Source organism: Lutra lutra, chromosome 10 (genome assembly GCF_902655055.1).
Source record: "Lutra lutra chromosome 10, mLutLut1.2, whole genome shotgun sequence".
Lineage (NCBI taxonomy): Eukaryota > Metazoa > Chordata > Mammalia > Carnivora > Mustelidae > Lutra > Lutra lutra.
Genome location: NC_062287.1, coordinates 57,806,799 through 57,823,610, shown reverse-complemented (window position 1 = coordinate 57,823,610; position 16,812 = coordinate 57,806,799). Strand labels below are relative to the sequence as shown.

The 16,812-nt window shown below is 48.0% G+C and overlaps 2 protein-coding genes across 10 annotated transcripts; one reads left to right on the top strand and one right to left on the bottom strand.

Moving 5' to 3' along the window:
- Positions 1 to 50: 50 nt before the first annotated feature.
- TOMT (transmembrane O-methyltransferase) lies at positions 51 to 5,356 on the top strand. Of its 2 annotated transcripts, XM_047690701.1 has the most exons (4): positions 51 to 749; positions 2,492 to 2,764; positions 3,829 to 4,025; positions 4,525 to 5,356. In XM_047690701.1, exons 1-4 carry the CDS (start codon positions 719 to 721, stop codon positions 4,843 to 4,845), a joined length of 822 nt encoding a protein of 273 aa, XP_047546657.1. In that variant the 5' UTR covers positions 51 to 718; the 3' UTR covers positions 4,846 to 5,356. The 2 variants fall into 2 exon arrangements, with proteins under 2 accessions (XP_047546657.1, XP_047546656.1); XM_047690700.1 differs by lacking the exon at positions 51 to 749 and having other exon boundaries at positions 2,449 to 2,764.
- ANAPC15 (anaphase promoting complex subunit 15) lies at positions 2,518 to 8,889 on the bottom strand. Of its 8 annotated transcripts, XR_007120853.1 has the most exons (6): positions 8,220 to 8,404; positions 6,986 to 7,115; positions 6,443 to 6,502; positions 5,979 to 6,116; positions 3,095 to 3,200; positions 2,518 to 2,631 (listed from the first exon to the last, which is right to left on the bottom strand). XR_007120853.1 is itself a non-coding variant. In XM_047690719.1 (5 exons), exons 2-5 carry the CDS (start codon positions 7,103 to 7,105, stop codon positions 5,782 to 5,784), a joined length of 378 nt encoding a protein of 125 aa, XP_047546675.1. In that variant the 5' UTR covers positions 7,106 to 7,115; positions 8,747 to 8,889; the 3' UTR covers positions 5,495 to 5,781. The 8 variants fall into 8 exon arrangements, 7 of the variants coding, with proteins under 7 accessions (XP_047546675.1, XP_047546679.1, XP_047546678.1 ...); XM_047690719.1 differs by lacking the exons at positions 2,518 to 2,631; positions 3,095 to 3,200; positions 8,220 to 8,404 and adding exons at positions 5,495 to 5,841; positions 8,747 to 8,889; XM_047690723.1 differs by lacking the exons at positions 2,518 to 2,631; positions 3,095 to 3,200; positions 8,220 to 8,404 and adding exons at positions 5,495 to 5,841; positions 8,747 to 8,877 and having other exon boundaries at positions 6,986 to 7,110.
- Positions 8,890 to 16,812: the final 7,923 nt, after the last annotated feature.

Genomic DNA, 16,812 nt, shown 5'->3' with positions numbered 1-16,812 from the left:
TGACAAACGCAAGACACGTGACGCGATGAAAGGGGGGGCGGATCACATGACTTCAGCCCCTGTCCACTCTTGGAGCTCGCGTTTTCTTCCGCCGGCTCTAGAGGTCCTCCTACTATGTGGTGGGGTGACGGCCAGGCTACCTTTCTGAGGCAATGAGTGAACTTATACCAAATGCTATCATGATTTGCTTTCCTAAATGCCATGCGAGGGGCGAGTGGGACTGAGGCCCCATGCTCCTAGAGCACAACAATGTTTGTATACAAACTTTGGACCCAGATGCCCAGCCCGCAGTTGTGAACACCTAAAGAGTATGGCGCCCAACGGAGTTCTCAGCATCTACTGAGGATCGGAGACTTACTGGAAGAAAAGCCCTTATTCCTACGCAAACCGGAGCAGAGCTCAATCCTGGAAGAGAGAGAGCGCCTCACGGGCTTTGCCCTCAAGCATTTCTCGTCGATCTTAATGGCCTTTTTACAGCAATCATAGTAATTTAACACAATGATGTTTTCTTAGAACCATCCCATAGCTTCTCTTGGACGCTGAACACAGGTCCACGTATGTCATTCAAGATCTTGCAGACCCTCTCACCTGCCTTCCATTCCAGCATCTGGATCATGGAGGCTAGTAATGATTGTGGTGGCGGTGCAGGTATGATTGGAGTGAAGCCTCACTAGCCATAAGAAAATATTTGCAGTTCCCTAACTGACCTGGACATTCCATGTGTGCCTGGAACACTGTCTCCCCACCAGGTCTGTCTTCTGTCTTCAACCCTCACTACAAACAGTATTTTCCTGATTGCCATCTTCAATCCCATTATTTGGGAATGTCTAGCTTCCTGTGCTTAATTCCTGTCATGTTGATTCCTTCATTTATCTTATCAAAAATTACTGTCTCGGGGTGCCTGGGTGGCTCATTGGGTCAAAGCCTCTGCTTTCGGTTCACGTCATGAGCCCAGAGTCCTGGGATCCATCCCCACACCCGGCTCTCTGTTCCGCCGGGAGCCTGCTTCCTTCTCTCTCTCTCTGCCTGCCTCTCTGCCTACTTGTGATCTCTGTCAAATAAATAAAAATCTTTAAAAAAAATTACTGTCTCTGATGTGCCACACACCCTTCTGTAGAGATACATAGCAGTTCACAAAACAGCCCAAAGTCCCTGTATCTATGGAGCACTGCATTATGTCTTCTACATTTCTGGATCAGTATCTTCGTTCAAACTTGGAGTTCCTGGAGGAAGGGGGCAAGACCTGACTCCTCTCTGCAACCCACATCCTGGCATTTGCTTAGCAAAAAGCTGAATTTTGAATTGAGTAAATTACAGCCTCCCATCACTTTGGCTCACACCATGCCCCATTGTCCTGATACAAGGAGTTAGAAGAGAGGTCACCAAACCCAGTAGCTCTTATTACCGCTCAGATCAAGACCCTGAAGTTCGGTACAATTTTTTCAGGAGTTGAGAAGGGTAAGAGTCAGCCCCACCTTGTTCCTGCAGCTAGTAACCTGAACTGCAGGTCTCAGGTGGCAGCAGCAATTCTGCATCAATAATTGAAAGCAGGTCCAGCCTGCCTCAGGGTTCTCTGGCCCCAAGGACTCCCCCTCCTTTCCTATGCTCTGATCGTCTCCAAGCAGGAGCCTCCAGCCCAGGTAAGCAGGGCTCTTGAGTGAGGGTTCCCAAGCACATCAGTTCAAACTCACTATCACTCACCTACTCACATCCATTTATACACTCTTACTTTCAATTTCAGTCCCCACCATCACCAGGGGCCTCACAAGGGACTGATCTGGAGGAAAGGGAGGATGGTCCAGGGCAAGCCAAAGGAGAAGGCACTTACCCCTATAGGGGGCCAGCAAGAAGAAGAGGCTTAAGTGAGGGGGGCTGTGTGCTGTGTGTGTTTACACTTGTAAAAGGAATTCTGAGAGAGAACAGAAAAGCTGAATGCAGGGGAGGGGAAACAGGACTGGAGAGGATATAGAATCAAGGACTCCTCCCACCCTCAAAGAAGACCAGATGGAGGGGTGGGAAGAAATCTCATTCTAACACCCTATGGAGTGTTTTGATTGCCTTCTACTAAGGCAGCACATAGGGCCTGAAGGGGTTTCTGACTACAAATCTGTGCTCTTTTGCTCTACATTAATGGGTCAGAGAAGAAAAGGCAGAGGGTGGAGAGGGTAGAGGATATCTCAGAGGAGGTCTGCAAAAGCAGTCCAGAGATGAGGAAATGAGGAGAAACAGGTAGAAGAAGCAAGGTGAAGATAGGACCAAGGGGCAGAAGTGGGAAAAAGTGGCTTGGGCGTGGGTGCAGAACATAGACTAGCATGAAGTCCTTGAAAGTGCATGGGCTTGAAATCAGACCAATTCAGATTCAAATCCCAGTTCTGCTGCGTGACTCTGGACAAAAGTCTCTTTTGAGCTATGGTCTTTAAAATATAGAGATAATACAAATGACAAGCAATGATGCATGTGGGTTTCCTTCCCTGCCTCCCTTCACACCCAGTCCTGGTAGGGACCATGTCCCCCGCCATTGCCCTGGCCTTCCTGCCCCTGGTGGTGACATTGCTGGTGCGGTACCGGCACTACTTCCGACTGCTGGTGCGTATGGTCTTGCTGCGGAGCCTCCGAGATTGCCTTTCAGGGCTGCAGATTGAGGAGCGGGCCTTCAGCTATGTGCTCACCCATGCCCTGCCTGGGGACCCCAGTCACATCCTCACCACCCTGGACCACTGGAGCAGCCACTGCGAGTACCTGGGCCACATGGGGCCTGTCAAAGGTCAGTGTTCCTTAACCATCTGCTCTAGGAAGCACCCCCAAGATGGTAAGGAAGGTCTGGGATCTGCCGCTGCCTCCTGGGTGCCCTGGGCGGGTTCCTAATCCTCTCTGGGGCTCTTTTTTTCCCTCTACAAATGAGGGGGTTAGGCAGTTATTCATTCATCTAGCAAACACTTATTGCCACCCTTTTTTACTAGGCCTGTACTAGGTGCTGGGTGGGAAAAGGAGGCAGAGGCCACATAGATCAATCAGCTACAAATGCTGGCCTCAGAGGAGACGTAATACAAAGGGAATAACCATCACAGTGCATAACCTATAATTTTGTAATTACCTGTCCTAAATATTTCTCCCCACACCGTGAAGTCTCCCACATCCCATTTAGGGTAGCTGCCTGGCTTTGTCTAAGTCCCAGCTTCTGGCACAAGTGCTTTTAGAGTCTGAAGAAATTTTTCAAATTCCAAGGTTAGAAAGATATTCAATGAATATAACTAGGGGGGATGAAACTGGGAAGTTCCAGCAAAGGTTTCGGTTGGTTGTTTCTACTTGAGCCCTCCTGGAGGAAGCAACACTTACACACAGCCTAGAATTGCTTCCAGCTTGGCCAAGCAGATAAACACAGGGGTGGGGAGGGGCAAAACCAGCCACATATACTAACGCAGCAAGATGGAATGAGTCAGCACTGACTTGGCTGATTCTGGCCACAGTGTATGGGAGGGCTTTGATACAGGCTACAGATGGGAAGAACTGGAAAGGTTGGCTAGGATCGGGTCCAAGAAGGTCCTGAATGTCAGGCTGAGGATCTCAAGTTCAATCTCAAAGGCCTTGAGGATCATAGGAACCAAGGAACAAAGGGTCAGATTTGTTTGTTGGAAAGATGCCTGATGGGTGGTATGAAGAAAAGAGTGAAGGAGACAAGCCGGGACGGGGAAGAGGACCAGTGGAGCAGCTGGAACTATAGTCTGAGAAGACCCCAGCTGGTTGGGGGTTGCAGTGAGGCAGGTGGCCATTTGAGATCCCTTTCTGTCAGGGGTCCTACATCCATCTCCCACATTTGCTTTCCCCCAGGTCAGATCCTGATGCGGCTGGTGGAGGAGAGGGCCCCTGCTTCCGTGCTAGAGCTGGGCACCCACTGCGGGTACTCTACATTGCTTATTGCCTGTGCCCTGCCGCCCGGGGGCCACCTTCTCACCGTGGAGTGGGACCCACGCATGGCAGTAGTGGCTGAAAAACTCATCCGCCTGGCTGGCTTCGACGAGCGCACGGTCAGCCCCCACCTCCCAGACCCTTGTCTCTTCTCTCCCATGTCCAGCCTTGCCCGAGCCAGGCCTCTCCAGCGAGGGAATCCCACCTAGGAGAAGGCAGCAGCTCCACATAGGGGACTGTGACCCTGGGTGATTCATGAATTCCTGCCCTTCTGTTCCACGTCATTTGCTCATATTTGCTGCTGGATGACAAAGGAGCAGTTAAGAGGAGGGTCTCTGGAGCCCAGCAAATCAGGGTCCAAAGCTTCAGTCTACCCCTTGTGAGCTTTATGACCTTGGGCAAAGCACTTATTCCCTGAATCTCAGCTTCATCACTGACAGAATGGAAATCACAATACTGATGCTGACCTCTTGGGTTTGTTCTGATGATAGAGGAAATGTGTGAACACTCGTGGGGTCCTAGGCCAGGACCTGGCGTAAAGTAAGCCAGATCGTGCAAGAGTCTGGTGTGGGAGAACAGCCTCTCCCACCCTCACCTCCAGCTCCTTCTCCCCCACAGGTGGAGCTCATTGTGAGTAGCTCAGAGGAGGTTATCCCACGCCTACGAACCCAGTACCTGCTGAACCGGGCAGATATGGTGCTCCTGGCACACCGGCCCCGATGTTACCTGCGAGACCTGCAGCTGCTGGAGGCCCATGCCCTGCTGCCAGCTGGTGCAACTGTGTTGGCTGACCACGTGCTCTTCCCGGGTGCACCTCGCTTCCTGCAGTATGCCAAGAACTGTGGCCGCTACCGCTGCCGCCTCCACCACACTGGCCTCCCAGACTTCCCTGCTATAAAGGACGGCATAGCCCAGCTCACCTATACAGGGCCTAGCTAAGGTCCGGGCCCAGGGGTACTTACTGCTGCCCCTCCACCCCCACCCAAGCAAGGACCGCAGAACATCCCCTCCCCTCCCCGATTGTGGCCTGACACGTGCTGGGCTCAGGGTGGTGGGAGGTTGTCCTCCCACCTGTGGCCTCCCATCCTGTTCCACACTGATTCAGGCATCAAGTTCTGTCAGACTGCTTGGTCCCACTGGCCCCTCTCCTTCCAGAGCAAGTCACAGATTAAGAGGCAAGAGTCTTAAGCTCCCAACCCAACTCTATCACTGATTTTCTGGATGAATCCAAAGGAGTCCCTGTGTTGCTCTGAGATTTAATCTGCTTTCTTAACACCAAGGATGCTGGCTGGAAGAGTTCCAGGGGCCTTCCAGCTCTGGGCCTCAGAAAGCCAGCCCTCCCCAGCCCATGCAGTTCCAGGTGGGGTCAGAGGAAACAGAGAGGCTCTGAAGGAATGTATGAATATAATCTGGGCCAGAGAAAATGGTAATGGAGCCTGGGGCCAGGGCCACCCTGGCCTTCCTTAGCCCTGGACCACATGCTCAAGTAGGCTTGCCTGAAGTCCCCTGTGTGCCCTCTCTCTGAAGTTCAAGAGAAGGTGCTGGATTCCTCCAGGCCCCACCAACAAATAGGGAATAGACACGGGGGTTGGGGGGAATCAGTCCTGTGTCTTTATTAAAGGGAGTTAGAAAGAGACTATACCTGGCAACCAAAGGGTGAAGTACTAGGCAGAAAGGTGGGTTGGGCTCAGGCCCTGGGGAATCCAGGGCAAAGTGATGGCCTGGGAGGGGCCAAGGAGACCAGTTCCTGGCAGCAGCTGAAGAGATACCCAAGGGTGAGCTTTCAGGCACTGGGGAAATCAGCTGGTTTTGCAGGGGATGTAGGGTAAGTTGGGCTGGCCTGGAATTTCCCTGAGGCCACCCTGCCTTGTCTACCTAGATCATCCACTGGTCCTGATCCTGTTCGTTGCCTTCCATGTCCACCTGGAGAGAAGGCTGGTGTGGGTGGGAAGGGGCCTCAGCCACCCGGCCAGCCCCAGTACCAGATCCAGCCCGTCTGGAACCAGAGTCTCTGTACCCCTTGGGCACCAGTTAGGTCAGGGGCAGGGGCCCTTCCCCACACCCCTGCCTACCTCATTGACCTCTCCATCATCAGGCGACTCATTGTAGTCATTCATCTCATCCATGTCCTGCATGTCCTCATCATCCTCTGAGTCCTCTTCACTATCTTCGTCATCATCTTCATCTTCCTCTTCCTCGTCATCATAGTGCTAGTGAGGCAGGGGAGAGCCTATAGGCTCTATAGGGCTGTCTGGACCAGTTCAAGTGCTGCTCCACTTGAAGCCAGTCTCTGGGAACAACGAATGACCCTCCATTCCCCAACCATGCCCCACCCCTTTGAGTCTAGCAAGCAGATGCATGTTCTGCCGGACCTTAGTGCTGGGTCCAATGGCTACTTATTCTACTCCCCTTTAGAGCCTCCACACAGAGCTGAGGACCACAACTGCTCAGGGGTCAGAAGCAGGACCTTCAGAAGTAGAGCAGAGCCTTAGTCCACCTAGGCCCCACACAAGCCCTACCTGCTGGAACCACTCACCTCTGAGGCCGGCTTGCCAATAGGTACCAAGTTGTTGTCTTTCTCTGCGATGCTCTGGAGCTGTGGCCAAAATGGGAGAAGAGCAGGGTCAGGGCCTGAGCAGGAGAGGTCAGGGACATGGGACTAGCCCACTGTGCCCCTGAGATGACCCCTCAAGTGTGGAGAAGCTTCCTTCCAGTTTCCAGAAAGAAATCAATCCCTCTGTCTCTTGTCATCTGCCACTTACTTATAAACTTGATCCAACTACATAAATTCTCTGGGCTGTGGTTTCCTCATAAGATTATGATGGGGATGAAGTGAGAAACTATCATTTTAGAATATCCTATCTACGAGGTCCTCAATAAAGTCAAAATTATGTCCTATGCTTTAGGGAAAAGAGCCTGGGCTCCAGTCTGGCCCAGAAGTCTAATGGGCCCATAGTAAATCGGAGTCCTACAAAGATGTGAAGCTAGCCCTCCAACCTCCCAGCTTGATTATTCCCAACTCAGGGCAAAAAGCTATTCCCTGACTGAGGCTCCACCACCGTGTTAGGTCCTTACTCACCCAGGCCTGATGCTGTTGTTCTTGCTGCTGTAGCTCTGTCTCCTCCACACAGGGTCGATCCAGGTTAAACCACAGTGTCTCCGTCACACGGGGGAAAAGTGAGGGAAACAAGGTGGACATGGCTCCTAGACTGAGGTAAAGGGCCAGGTGAAATCCAGCTGTCAGGTGTCTTTGGTTGGGGTTTTGATTACAGTTTAATTTGGGGGTGAGGTGGAGAAGAAGGTGGCAAGGAAATAGCTCTTCTTGGTGGGAATTAGATAGACCTGGGTTTGAATCCTGCTCCACCACTTACTAGCTGTTTTGACCTTGGCCAAGTCACTTAACCTCTCTGAGCCTCAGTTTCCTCATCTGTAAAATGGGGAATAACAATTATACTATACTCTCATAGTTATTCTGATAATTAATTCCCTTTATGGAGAAGTAAAGTGTTTAAACTGGTCAAGGCGGGGAAGAGAATGGAACCCAAATGTAGAGCTATGAATCCAGAATGCAGACCAACACTACAAAATTAGACAAAATTAGAACAAGGCTCCACTGACACTATCTTTTCCTCCTCCAAACAGTAAAACCTACTTCTTGCCCCTCTATGATGATCCCTACCATACTTAACCCCTGTCAGAAATTTAGGACACTAATCACCTCTCTCATGAACGACAGCTAAACTGGGGGGGGGGGGGGGGTGTTCCACGTGCAGTATGGTTCAGAAAGGCATGAGTAAATGGATAAGTAAACGGAAGGCTGAATGAACTATCATGTGAGAGAATAAGTCAATTCAGCAAGGATTAAGCAGCTGAGGGGGCTGACCAAAAGGTCCCAGAGAATCTGAATTAAAGTCTTTCACCTCGGGGCGCCAGGGTGGCTCAGTGGGTTAAGCCACTGCCTTCGGCTCAGGTCATGATCTCAGGGTCCTGGGATCGAGCCCCGCATCGGGCTCTCTGCTCAGCTGGGAGCCTGCTTTCCCCTCTCTCTCTCTGCCTGCCTCTCTGCCTACTTGTGATCTCTCTCTCTGTCACATAAAAAAATTTAAAAAAAAATTTAAAAAAAAATGAAATGACTTAAAAAAAAAAAAAAAAAAAAAGTCTTTCACCTCACAGGAAAATTGAGGCCCTGCGACAGGCAACGACGGGCTCTAGACCACGAGTTGGGGCACTGAATTCCCACGGGGAAGAAATCGAGGCCAGGCACTAGAGGAGATGAGCAGGAGAAAAGGACCTACGTCTAGTTCTGCTTTTACCCTAAACTCATTTGACCGACACTGGGCCAGCCGCTGCCCTTCCGTGAATCTCGGCTTCCCGTCCCATGACACCAGCACAACAGCACCCAAGCTCACGTCCCCTAAGTAGGAGAGGCCACTTAGACTGAGGCTCGGAAAGCCCACCCCTCGCCACCAAGCCACCGCCCATTCTTCGCTTATTATGATAATGACTGCGGGGTGGACCAACACGAAGAATGCAGGGGCGGGATTCGAAAAGGCATTTGCCCTTATAGGGTTACCAATCGCGAAAGGAGCGGGGCCTGAATAGGGCCAATTAACTGGAAGAAATGCTGGGTGACAGAAAGTGACACCAATGAGTGACGGATCTTGGGCGACGGGGTGGGGCTTGGCCTCGACGAAGCGCCAATGAGCTGGAGCTCTTTATTGTTAAAAGGAGTCTGAACTGAAGGACCTGAGGAGCCGCGGCAGGGCCACGGATTTTCTCTGGGGGAGGGCGAAGAGAAGCGGCAGGGAGACAGCGGCCGCAGCCTGGCTTCTGTACTTACCACACCAGGAGGCGGTAGCCGGCGGCGACCCGGAAGCACTTCTCTCGGTCTGAGCGGAAGAATCCGCCAGAACCCTAGCAGCACCAGCGCGTGCGCCTTGGCTTTCTTTTGTTTCCCGCTCCCGCCCACCACACCGGATATGACGTTACACACTTCAATCACAATGTTGAGCTTGGAAATTTGCCTACTCTATTGGCCCCTCCTTGAGCCTCCGCCCTTCGGCCTCTCCAGCCTGGACCCTCCCCAAAGGCCCTATTTAACCCCGCCCCTTTGTTCCTGGCCGGATCGGCTTGCCAACCCCTGCGGAAAAATAGCTGGCAGCAACCGGCTTTAGTACTAGGACTATTTGTCCTGCCGCGTCCCAGGAAAATTCGTCTGCTTCTACCCCAAGATCGCTGGGTGATATTACGCCCCTTCCGTCTGTTCCTTCTCAACTTCAGTTTGGGCGCATACACTGAATTATGTATGACTTCTACAGAAATCATTGAGTCCCTGGTATATTCCAGGCTCTGCTAGAAGCTGGGGATAAATCTAGAACGCGGTCCCTGCCCCCATAGACCTCACAGTCCAGCGGAGAAGCCAGACTCTGCAGACCCACCGCGGACTCACTGGTTTCTTAAGATTGCCTGTCCAGTTCTGCGTTCGTTTGAGTGACTGACTAGTCAGCCTCAGGGCACTGCTTTTGGGAAGTAAGCTGCCCTAATACCTTCGTGGTCAGTTTCGTCATCTCTCCCAGTCCTATGCTGATGCTTCTGGTACAGTAACCTCTGACTCAGCCTCCCCTTCAGAGCTCATGCCTTCTTGTAAACCGGCAATCCAGCAATCCCAACCCCCATTAAGCTCCATCACTCACCACCCTCGTCAAGGACTAGCAATCATCCACAATTCCACTCCTGGCCCCACCCAATGTGTGAACTTTAACAAGTCCCTTTTTCTCCCAACCTGGATTCAGTTTCCTCTTCAACTAGTCTCATAAACTGCAGCCTTCCTCCTATCCTGGACTGATGTGAGGATTTGATGAAATTACATGTTTAAGTGGTAGAGTACTGTGTATATTAACATTACGTTTCCAACCAGCTCTAGTTGTTATAAAGTTTTTCTTCTTTTTAAAAATATTTTATTTTTAGGGACGCCTGGGTGGCTCAGTTGGTTAAGCAGCTGCCTTCGGCTGAGGTCATGATCCCAGCGTCCTGGGATCGAGTCCCACATCGGGCTCCTTGCTCAGCAGGGAGCCTGCTTCTCTGCCTGCTTGTGTGCATGCTCTCTCTCACTCTCTCTGACAAATAAATAAATAAGATCTTTTTTTAAAAAAGAGTAAAATTTGCCTCTTGCAAATGTCCACCTTTTTCTTTCTTTCATTCATTCATTCATTCATTCATTCAACAAACACCTACTGAGTGCCTTACTATATATATGACTGTTACTAGTCTAAGTAGTGGGTATACAATAGTGAACAAAACAGACCCCCCAAAAATCTCCATGCAGCTTCCACTCTAATGGGAGAGATAAACAATAAAGAAGATAGATAAACAAAATTTATAGTTTTAAGACTGCAGTAGATACCAAGGAGAAAAAATAAATCTGAGAAGCGGGGAGGGGAGAGGTTTTATTTTACCTAGGGGGGGCCAAGGAAAACCTTACTAGGAATGTGATTTGAGTAAAGGTCTGAAGAAAAAGATTGGGTGGTGGGGCACTATTCTGATATTTAGGGAAGAGCACTTCAGAGAGGGAGCAAATACAAAGGGTCTAGAATGGCTGGAGCTTAGTGTACTGTAGTGAGAGCAGGAGATGAGAACAGAGAGGTAGCCAGAGCCAGACAGCACAGCCTTGCAAGTCATAATGATGACTTTAGCTCTTACTCCATGTTGAGAATCCTGTAAAGAGTTTTGAGCAGAGGATCCACACAATCTGATTTACATTTTAACATAGTTACTCTGGCTGTTTGACAAAGAACAAATTCAGGAGGGAGAGTGGCAGAAGCAGGGAGACCAACTGGTCCTGTTACAATAATCCAGAGAGGGGGGATAGGAAGTGGTTGAATTCTGGGGGCGCCTGGGTGGCTCAATGGGTTAAGCCTCTGCCTTCGCTCAGGTCATGATCTCAGGGTTCTGGGATTGAGCCCCGCATGGGGCTCTCTGCTCAGCGGGGAGCCTGCTTCCCCTCTCTCTCTGTCTGCCTCTATGCCTACTTGTCATCTCTCTCTCTCTGTCAAATAAATAAACAAAATCTTAAAAAAAAAGAAGTTGTTGAATTCTGAATATATTTAAAGGGTAGGGACAAGAGAGCTTGCTGACAGATTGCATGCAGAGTATCAGGAAGAAAGGAACCAACTTTTGGACTGAACAACTGGAAGACCAGTGTTACCATTTCTTGAGATGGGAAAGACAAGGGAGATGTTGTTTTGTGGAGGGAACTATCTGGAGCTCATTTTTGGCTGTGTGGAGTTTGAAATGTTCATTGGAGTACAGATGATGAGAGGGCAGGAGGAGGAAGGGGCAGGAGGTCTGAGGTCAGGGGAGAGATCTAGACTAGAGATATCAATTTGGGAGTTATCAGCACATGGATGGCATTTAAAGCCATGAAACTAGATGAGATCATCAAAGGGTGACTGTAGATGGAAAACAGTTTCTTCAACACTGAGCATTTAAGGAAACTAGGAGAAGCAGCAAATGAGAAGGAACAAACGGGGAAGGCCAAAAATATAAGTAGAAAAGCAGGCAAGCTGGGTGATATCCTGTAAGCCAAGTAAAGCAGGGCTATCAGGAAGGAGGCCTACTCTACTACAGCCTCATTTGTCTCTATTTGTTTCCTCAGCCCACCAGGATTTCTTGAGGGCACAGAATTGAGTGGTTTCTATGTCCCCAGGACTCAGTCTAATGTCTCCCTTCTCCTGGATCCCTTAACTGTTCTTTCTGTGACCTATGAGTCTCTCCTCCTGCTGCTTTTCCTTAAAGACTCCCTACCTCCAATACCATTTGCCTCCCATGCTTCCCGACAGCTCTGGCCTAATGGAAATTCCCCTGTAACCCAGAGTTTCTTAACAAGGTCTTCAGCCTGGTTCAACAAGCCATGGTGACTGGTTAGCTGTGGGGAGGGGAAAAAATGAGAGAAGTGGAAATTTTGTGTGATTCCCTATTTTTGGCTTGGGCAACTTAGTCAATGATGGTGACATTTGTTTTACATTCATTATCCATCATTTAACGTTGCTGAGTGTTTAACTTGCTTTCATTTCAAGGATATTAAAACTAAGACTGAGAGGTTAAGACATTTGCTTCATATTCCTTCATTTATTCCACTGTTGGTCAACATTTACTGAGTGCCAAGCCAATGCCAGACACCATGCTAGGCCCTAGGGACAGAAGCAAAAATAATCCCTGTTCTAGAGAAAAATATAGTCCAGTGAGGACTAAAACAGTTATAGACAATTATAGGAGAGGGTAGTCCCTGTTAAAATTGATGTATGTGGAGAGTATCATGAGAGCACAGAGGAAGGTTAGATGAATGGGTTCTGGAGAAACTGAGTTTAGACTTTTGTTCCAGGGAAGGAAACATTTGAGAGGGCCTTGAGGGATGAGTAGGAGTTTACCTGAGGGACAAGTAGGAGAAGGCGATGTACAAAGGCATTAAGGACATAGGCATTCAAGGACATAGAGTTGAAAGATGATGATGATGTGTTTGGAGAATAGTGAAAATCCTTTCGGGCAGAAGTAGGTATCTGGGGACAGAGAAAGAGAGATGAGAAAGAACGTTAGGGGGACTCAGATGGGAAGGGCTTTGGTGACCCTGAGATGGAGTGGACACGGTGGGAGTTAGGCATCCTGGTCCTTACCTTAGCCCTACTGCTGATTTGCTGGGACCAGGCAGATTTCACTCATCTCCCAGCTTCTGTTTTCTCTAATGTAACATTCCAAACATGTCTCCAGCTCTAATGTGAGTCCCTGGAAGAAGCTCCTCAGACCTACCCCTTTTGTCCTCAGATACTACTTGCTCCTTCATTGTGTATTACAGAAGTCAGCCCTGGGCCAAAAGCAGGAGGTAGGACGGGAATTTCTCAACAGTCAGAAATAAGTCCAGAGCCCATAGGCTGGAGAGGGAAATCCATGGCTCTCCATGCAGAGAATTCTCCAGGATCCAAGAAGGGCAAGAACTGAACAATGCAAATATAATACCTCTTTGCTACTTGTTCTTGAAACGCACTGAGTACATTCCTGCTTTGGAGTCTTTGAGCTTATGGTTTCCTCTGCTTGGAACACATCCCTCCGTCCATGTAAACTGACTTTTCATTTCTTTTCTTTTTTGTAAAGTTGGTGCCTGACTTAAGCTTTGAATACCAAGGCATCCAATCCATAGCTGTCTCTAATAATCCAAGATCCACACCCTTTCCTCTCCACTGAGGCTCCTTTGTTTTGGGGATCTTTGGTGATTTTGATAACTGATCATTTGGGCCACTTGTCTGTTCTTTTCCCTCAGTTTACTTATTTAAGATTTTATTTATTTATTTGAGAGAGCAAGAGCACAAGCAGAGGAAGCAGCAGATGGAAAGGGTAAAGCAGGCTCCCCGAAGAGCAGGGAATTTGAAGTCACAGGGCTCTATCCCAGGACTCCAGGATATGACCTGAGCTAAAGGCAGACACTTAACCAACTGAGCCACTCAGGTGCCCCTCTTCCTTCACTTTAAAACCTCACTCTTTTTTTTTTAAATATTTTATTTATTTAAGACAAAGTCAGAGAGAGAGAGAGAGAGAGAGAAGGAGCAGAAGGAGAGGGACAAGCAGACTCTGTACCAAGCATGAGCGTGACACAGGGCCCCATCTCAGCACCACGAGATCATAAGCAGAGCTGAAATCATGTGTCAGATGTTCAACCAACTCGTCTACTCAGGTGCCCCTAAATTCTCACTGATAAAGACTGAGCCCTCAAAACCCCAGGACCCACACCATGGATTTCAGTAAAAGCAGAACCCCAGGCCCACATGCTTTCTCTACCGGTACCCTCGCTAGGTGGCCCCAGGCCTGCTGTGTAATGTCCAGGTTTAATAAACCTTTCCTTCAAAGTTTCCCAATGGTTACCACTGAAGGGCATCTAAAAAGAAGAACCACCAAAGCCAGTCCGACCTTGACATTGTTAATTGATAGGCTGAGGCTGGCACAAAACAGTTGGCGTGGCTGGTAGCAGAGCATGATGCCGGTGCACTTTCCTGAGGGGAATGCCCTTGTTCACCTGTAACTTGCTGACTAACCACTTCCCTCAGATGGGTAACCCCGTCTGAGAAAGAATGACCACTTGTGGGGTCTCTCATATTGCTCCGTGCTTTTCAATATCGTTCTGTGCTGTGTGGCCTGTGATGTCCAACAGGCCACAGCTGCCATAATAATTGAGTGATCTCCCCAGAGCATCATGATCAAGCCCATATGGTCTAATGAGATGATCAGACTACTAATTATAAAGGCCTTAATTGACCATTAAAGTGTGAAAGGATCATCCACCTCTTGTGGCCTAGGAGAGCTGAGGATGGTAGACTGGATCACAAGGGTGTTGTCACTGTCCAAGGAGAGACTCTGGGGAAAAGACACAAGGAAAAGAGGACAGGAGACCTCCACCTGCCACCACTGAATCAGTGGGTCGTGCCTGGACTACATGTCCTAATCCCGAAGAGTGAAATAGCTTTGCAACCAGAAATCAATGGCACCTCCAGAGGGATCATACAACAGGCACCTGGAGTCTCTGTGATACCACTTCTGATAGACACTGCTGTTGCTCCTCTCCCCATGATCTGATGGGATACTACCAATCCCTGGTGTGATGTTACTAAAAAAAAATTAATGGACAAATATACATGTCCTGAATATCTGGTGCCAGTGCCTCCCAAGAACCCTGAGGAGGTACACCAGCTCCTTGATAAATGCAAAACCCCATGGACACTTCCTGGGTGTTAGTTGACGCCATGCATACCAACATGCCAAGACTCTGGTATTATGCTCAGAGGGTTTAGGGCCTTTTCCCAAAGACACTGTTGTATATCATGCTAGTGGAGGGAGACCCCAATCCAGAAAGGTCTCTTGGGACACGCTGGAAATGAAAACAGCCACCTAGCAAGAGGGTGATGTCATCTAAAATTTTTGGTAATAATATATAAGATGAAGGTAACAGGATACCCTGTTATCATCATCATCAACCCACCAGTATCTCTAAAGACCATAAAATGCATCAACCCACCAGTATCTCTAAAGACCATAAAACCCATAGCTTCCTTAAAGATCCATCCAGGCTATGTGTTTATTTCCACCAAGATCCCACAGATCCTGAACCCCTCAATTTTCCCCTGAATGGGCAGAACTAGAAGCATGCTTCTAGAGGTATTCTGCCACCAAGGGGAAAGCTGACAGGGTTATTAAGGCCTCGAGTAAGGAGGAAGAGGGAAATGGAAAGGCAAAGGTCCCTAGAGCCCCCGATATTCATACCATGACCCTTCCTGTCCTCACTTGGATACTTTCTGCTGGCTCCATGCCCATCCTTCCATCGCAGTGGTCACTGCTAAGCCTCACAGTGACTGGAAAACACTAAGATGAGGCCCATCTCCTGCTGCACAAAATCAGCATGATCCAATGAGTTTATAATTTTCATGACCATAATGACCCAGATGACTCCCTCTTCATCTCCATTCCTGAAGAGGTCCCATTTGAGTCCAGGCAATTATTTTTACAGCGTGCCCCTAGTTATAGGTCAATGCTACTATATTTTATGGGGACCATCAAACCATCCAAAAGGCACTAAAACTCCAAGGAGAAAACTTACATTTCTTTCTCTGTCCCTTGAAGATGTAAAATCTTACCATGTCTTTGAAATGTAAACACCCAAGGAAGTCATTTAAGACTACTCATCAAGGACAAATCTTAAAATCTTAAAATATCTTCACAAACATTAGTAAAAAGCTTTAGCCATTGGAGCAGGCAACCCTTAACATATACCATTTGCCAATTTGGATTCAACTGTTATTTATAAATTAGTTTTATATCAATGTACTTGATTCATGGCTAAAATTTTGGAACAGAAGCTATAGGGTCTTTGTTTGTATATCTCTGCATGTTTATAAGTGTCTATGGATGTATGATATGTACATGTGGTCTTTTTTTTCCTGTCTCTCTACCAAGATGATATTGCCAAAATTAGTAGGTAAAAGACCTCTATTTAATTGGCTTAAAAAGGGCGCCTGGGTGGCTCAGTGGGTTAAGCCGCTGCCTTCGGCTCAGGTCATGATCTCTGGGTCTTGGGATCGAGTCCCCCATCAGGCTCTCTGCTCGGCGGGGAGCCTGCTTCCCTTCCTCTCTCTGCCTGCCTCTCTGCCTACTTGTGATCTCTCTCTGTCAAATAAATAAATAAAATCTTAAAAAAAAATAATTGGCTTAAAAATGAGCACTTTTGAAGTATTCCTAAAACTCAGAAATAAAGAAACCACCCAAATGTTTTTTAAGTTCATGTGATCTGGGATAATTTTGGTAAATAAAAGCTATTTTAAGTTTGGTTTAATTAAAATTGGTATGCCTTCAGAGTTATCAGCATTAAATATAATACAGACATAAAACTTGTATTCTACCTGTATTTATTAGTCAAATCATGTTATCTAATACACATTTTGTCAGGAAGCAAAGTAGCTTAGGAGGATGACTGACTTTATCTAATGTCTTTATGACTTTATGAAGTTTTTTTGGGTAATCTAAAAATAGTTGTTGGGAGCAAGTGCTTTTGTTAGAGGTAAGTGGGAGAAGAGATTTTAGGTGAAGTTTTCGGCAATAATTATGTCTTATAGCATGTCTACTTAAAAATAGTTTCATGGGGCACCTGGCTGGCTCAGTTGGTGGAACATGGGACTCCTGATCTTGGGATTGTGGGTTTGAACCCCATGTTGGGTATAGAGGTTACTTAAAAAAAGTAAAATCTTAAAAATAAAAAGTTTCACAAATCTTTGGTAAATATCACCATTAGAATTTTGCTAACTTAAAAAAAAAAGAATTCTGCTAAGTTATGTTAAATGGTGGGAATTCATTGAATGTCTAGATTATTTCCAA

What these genes read in the sequence shown, in the direction of transcription:
- TOMT (XM_047690700.1), top strand. Translation starts at nt 2,449, where the DNA reads ATGATGCATGTGGGTTTCCTTCCCTGCCTCCCTTCACACCCAGTCCTG. An exon ending in CCACATGGGGCCTGTCAAAG is followed by an intron (nt 2,765 to 3,828) that starts GTCAGTGTTCCT and finishes GCTTTCCCCCAG; the next exon opens with GTCAGATCCTGATGCGGCTG. An exon ending in CTGGCTTCGACGAGCGCACG is followed by an intron (nt 4,026 to 4,524) that starts GTCAGCCCCCAC and finishes TCTCCCCCACAG; the next exon opens with GTGGAGCTCATTGTGAGTAG.
- ANAPC15 (XM_047690717.1), bottom strand. An exon ending in TTGGCAAGCCGGCCTCAGAG is followed by an intron (nt 6,117 to 6,442) that starts GTGAGTGGTTCC and finishes CTGCCTCACTAG; the next exon opens with CACTATGATGACGAGGAAGA. An exon ending in ATGATGGAGAGGTCAATGAG is followed by an intron (nt 5,842 to 5,978) that starts GTAGGCAGGGGT and finishes CACCCACACCAG; the next exon opens with CCTTCTCTCCAGGTGGACAT.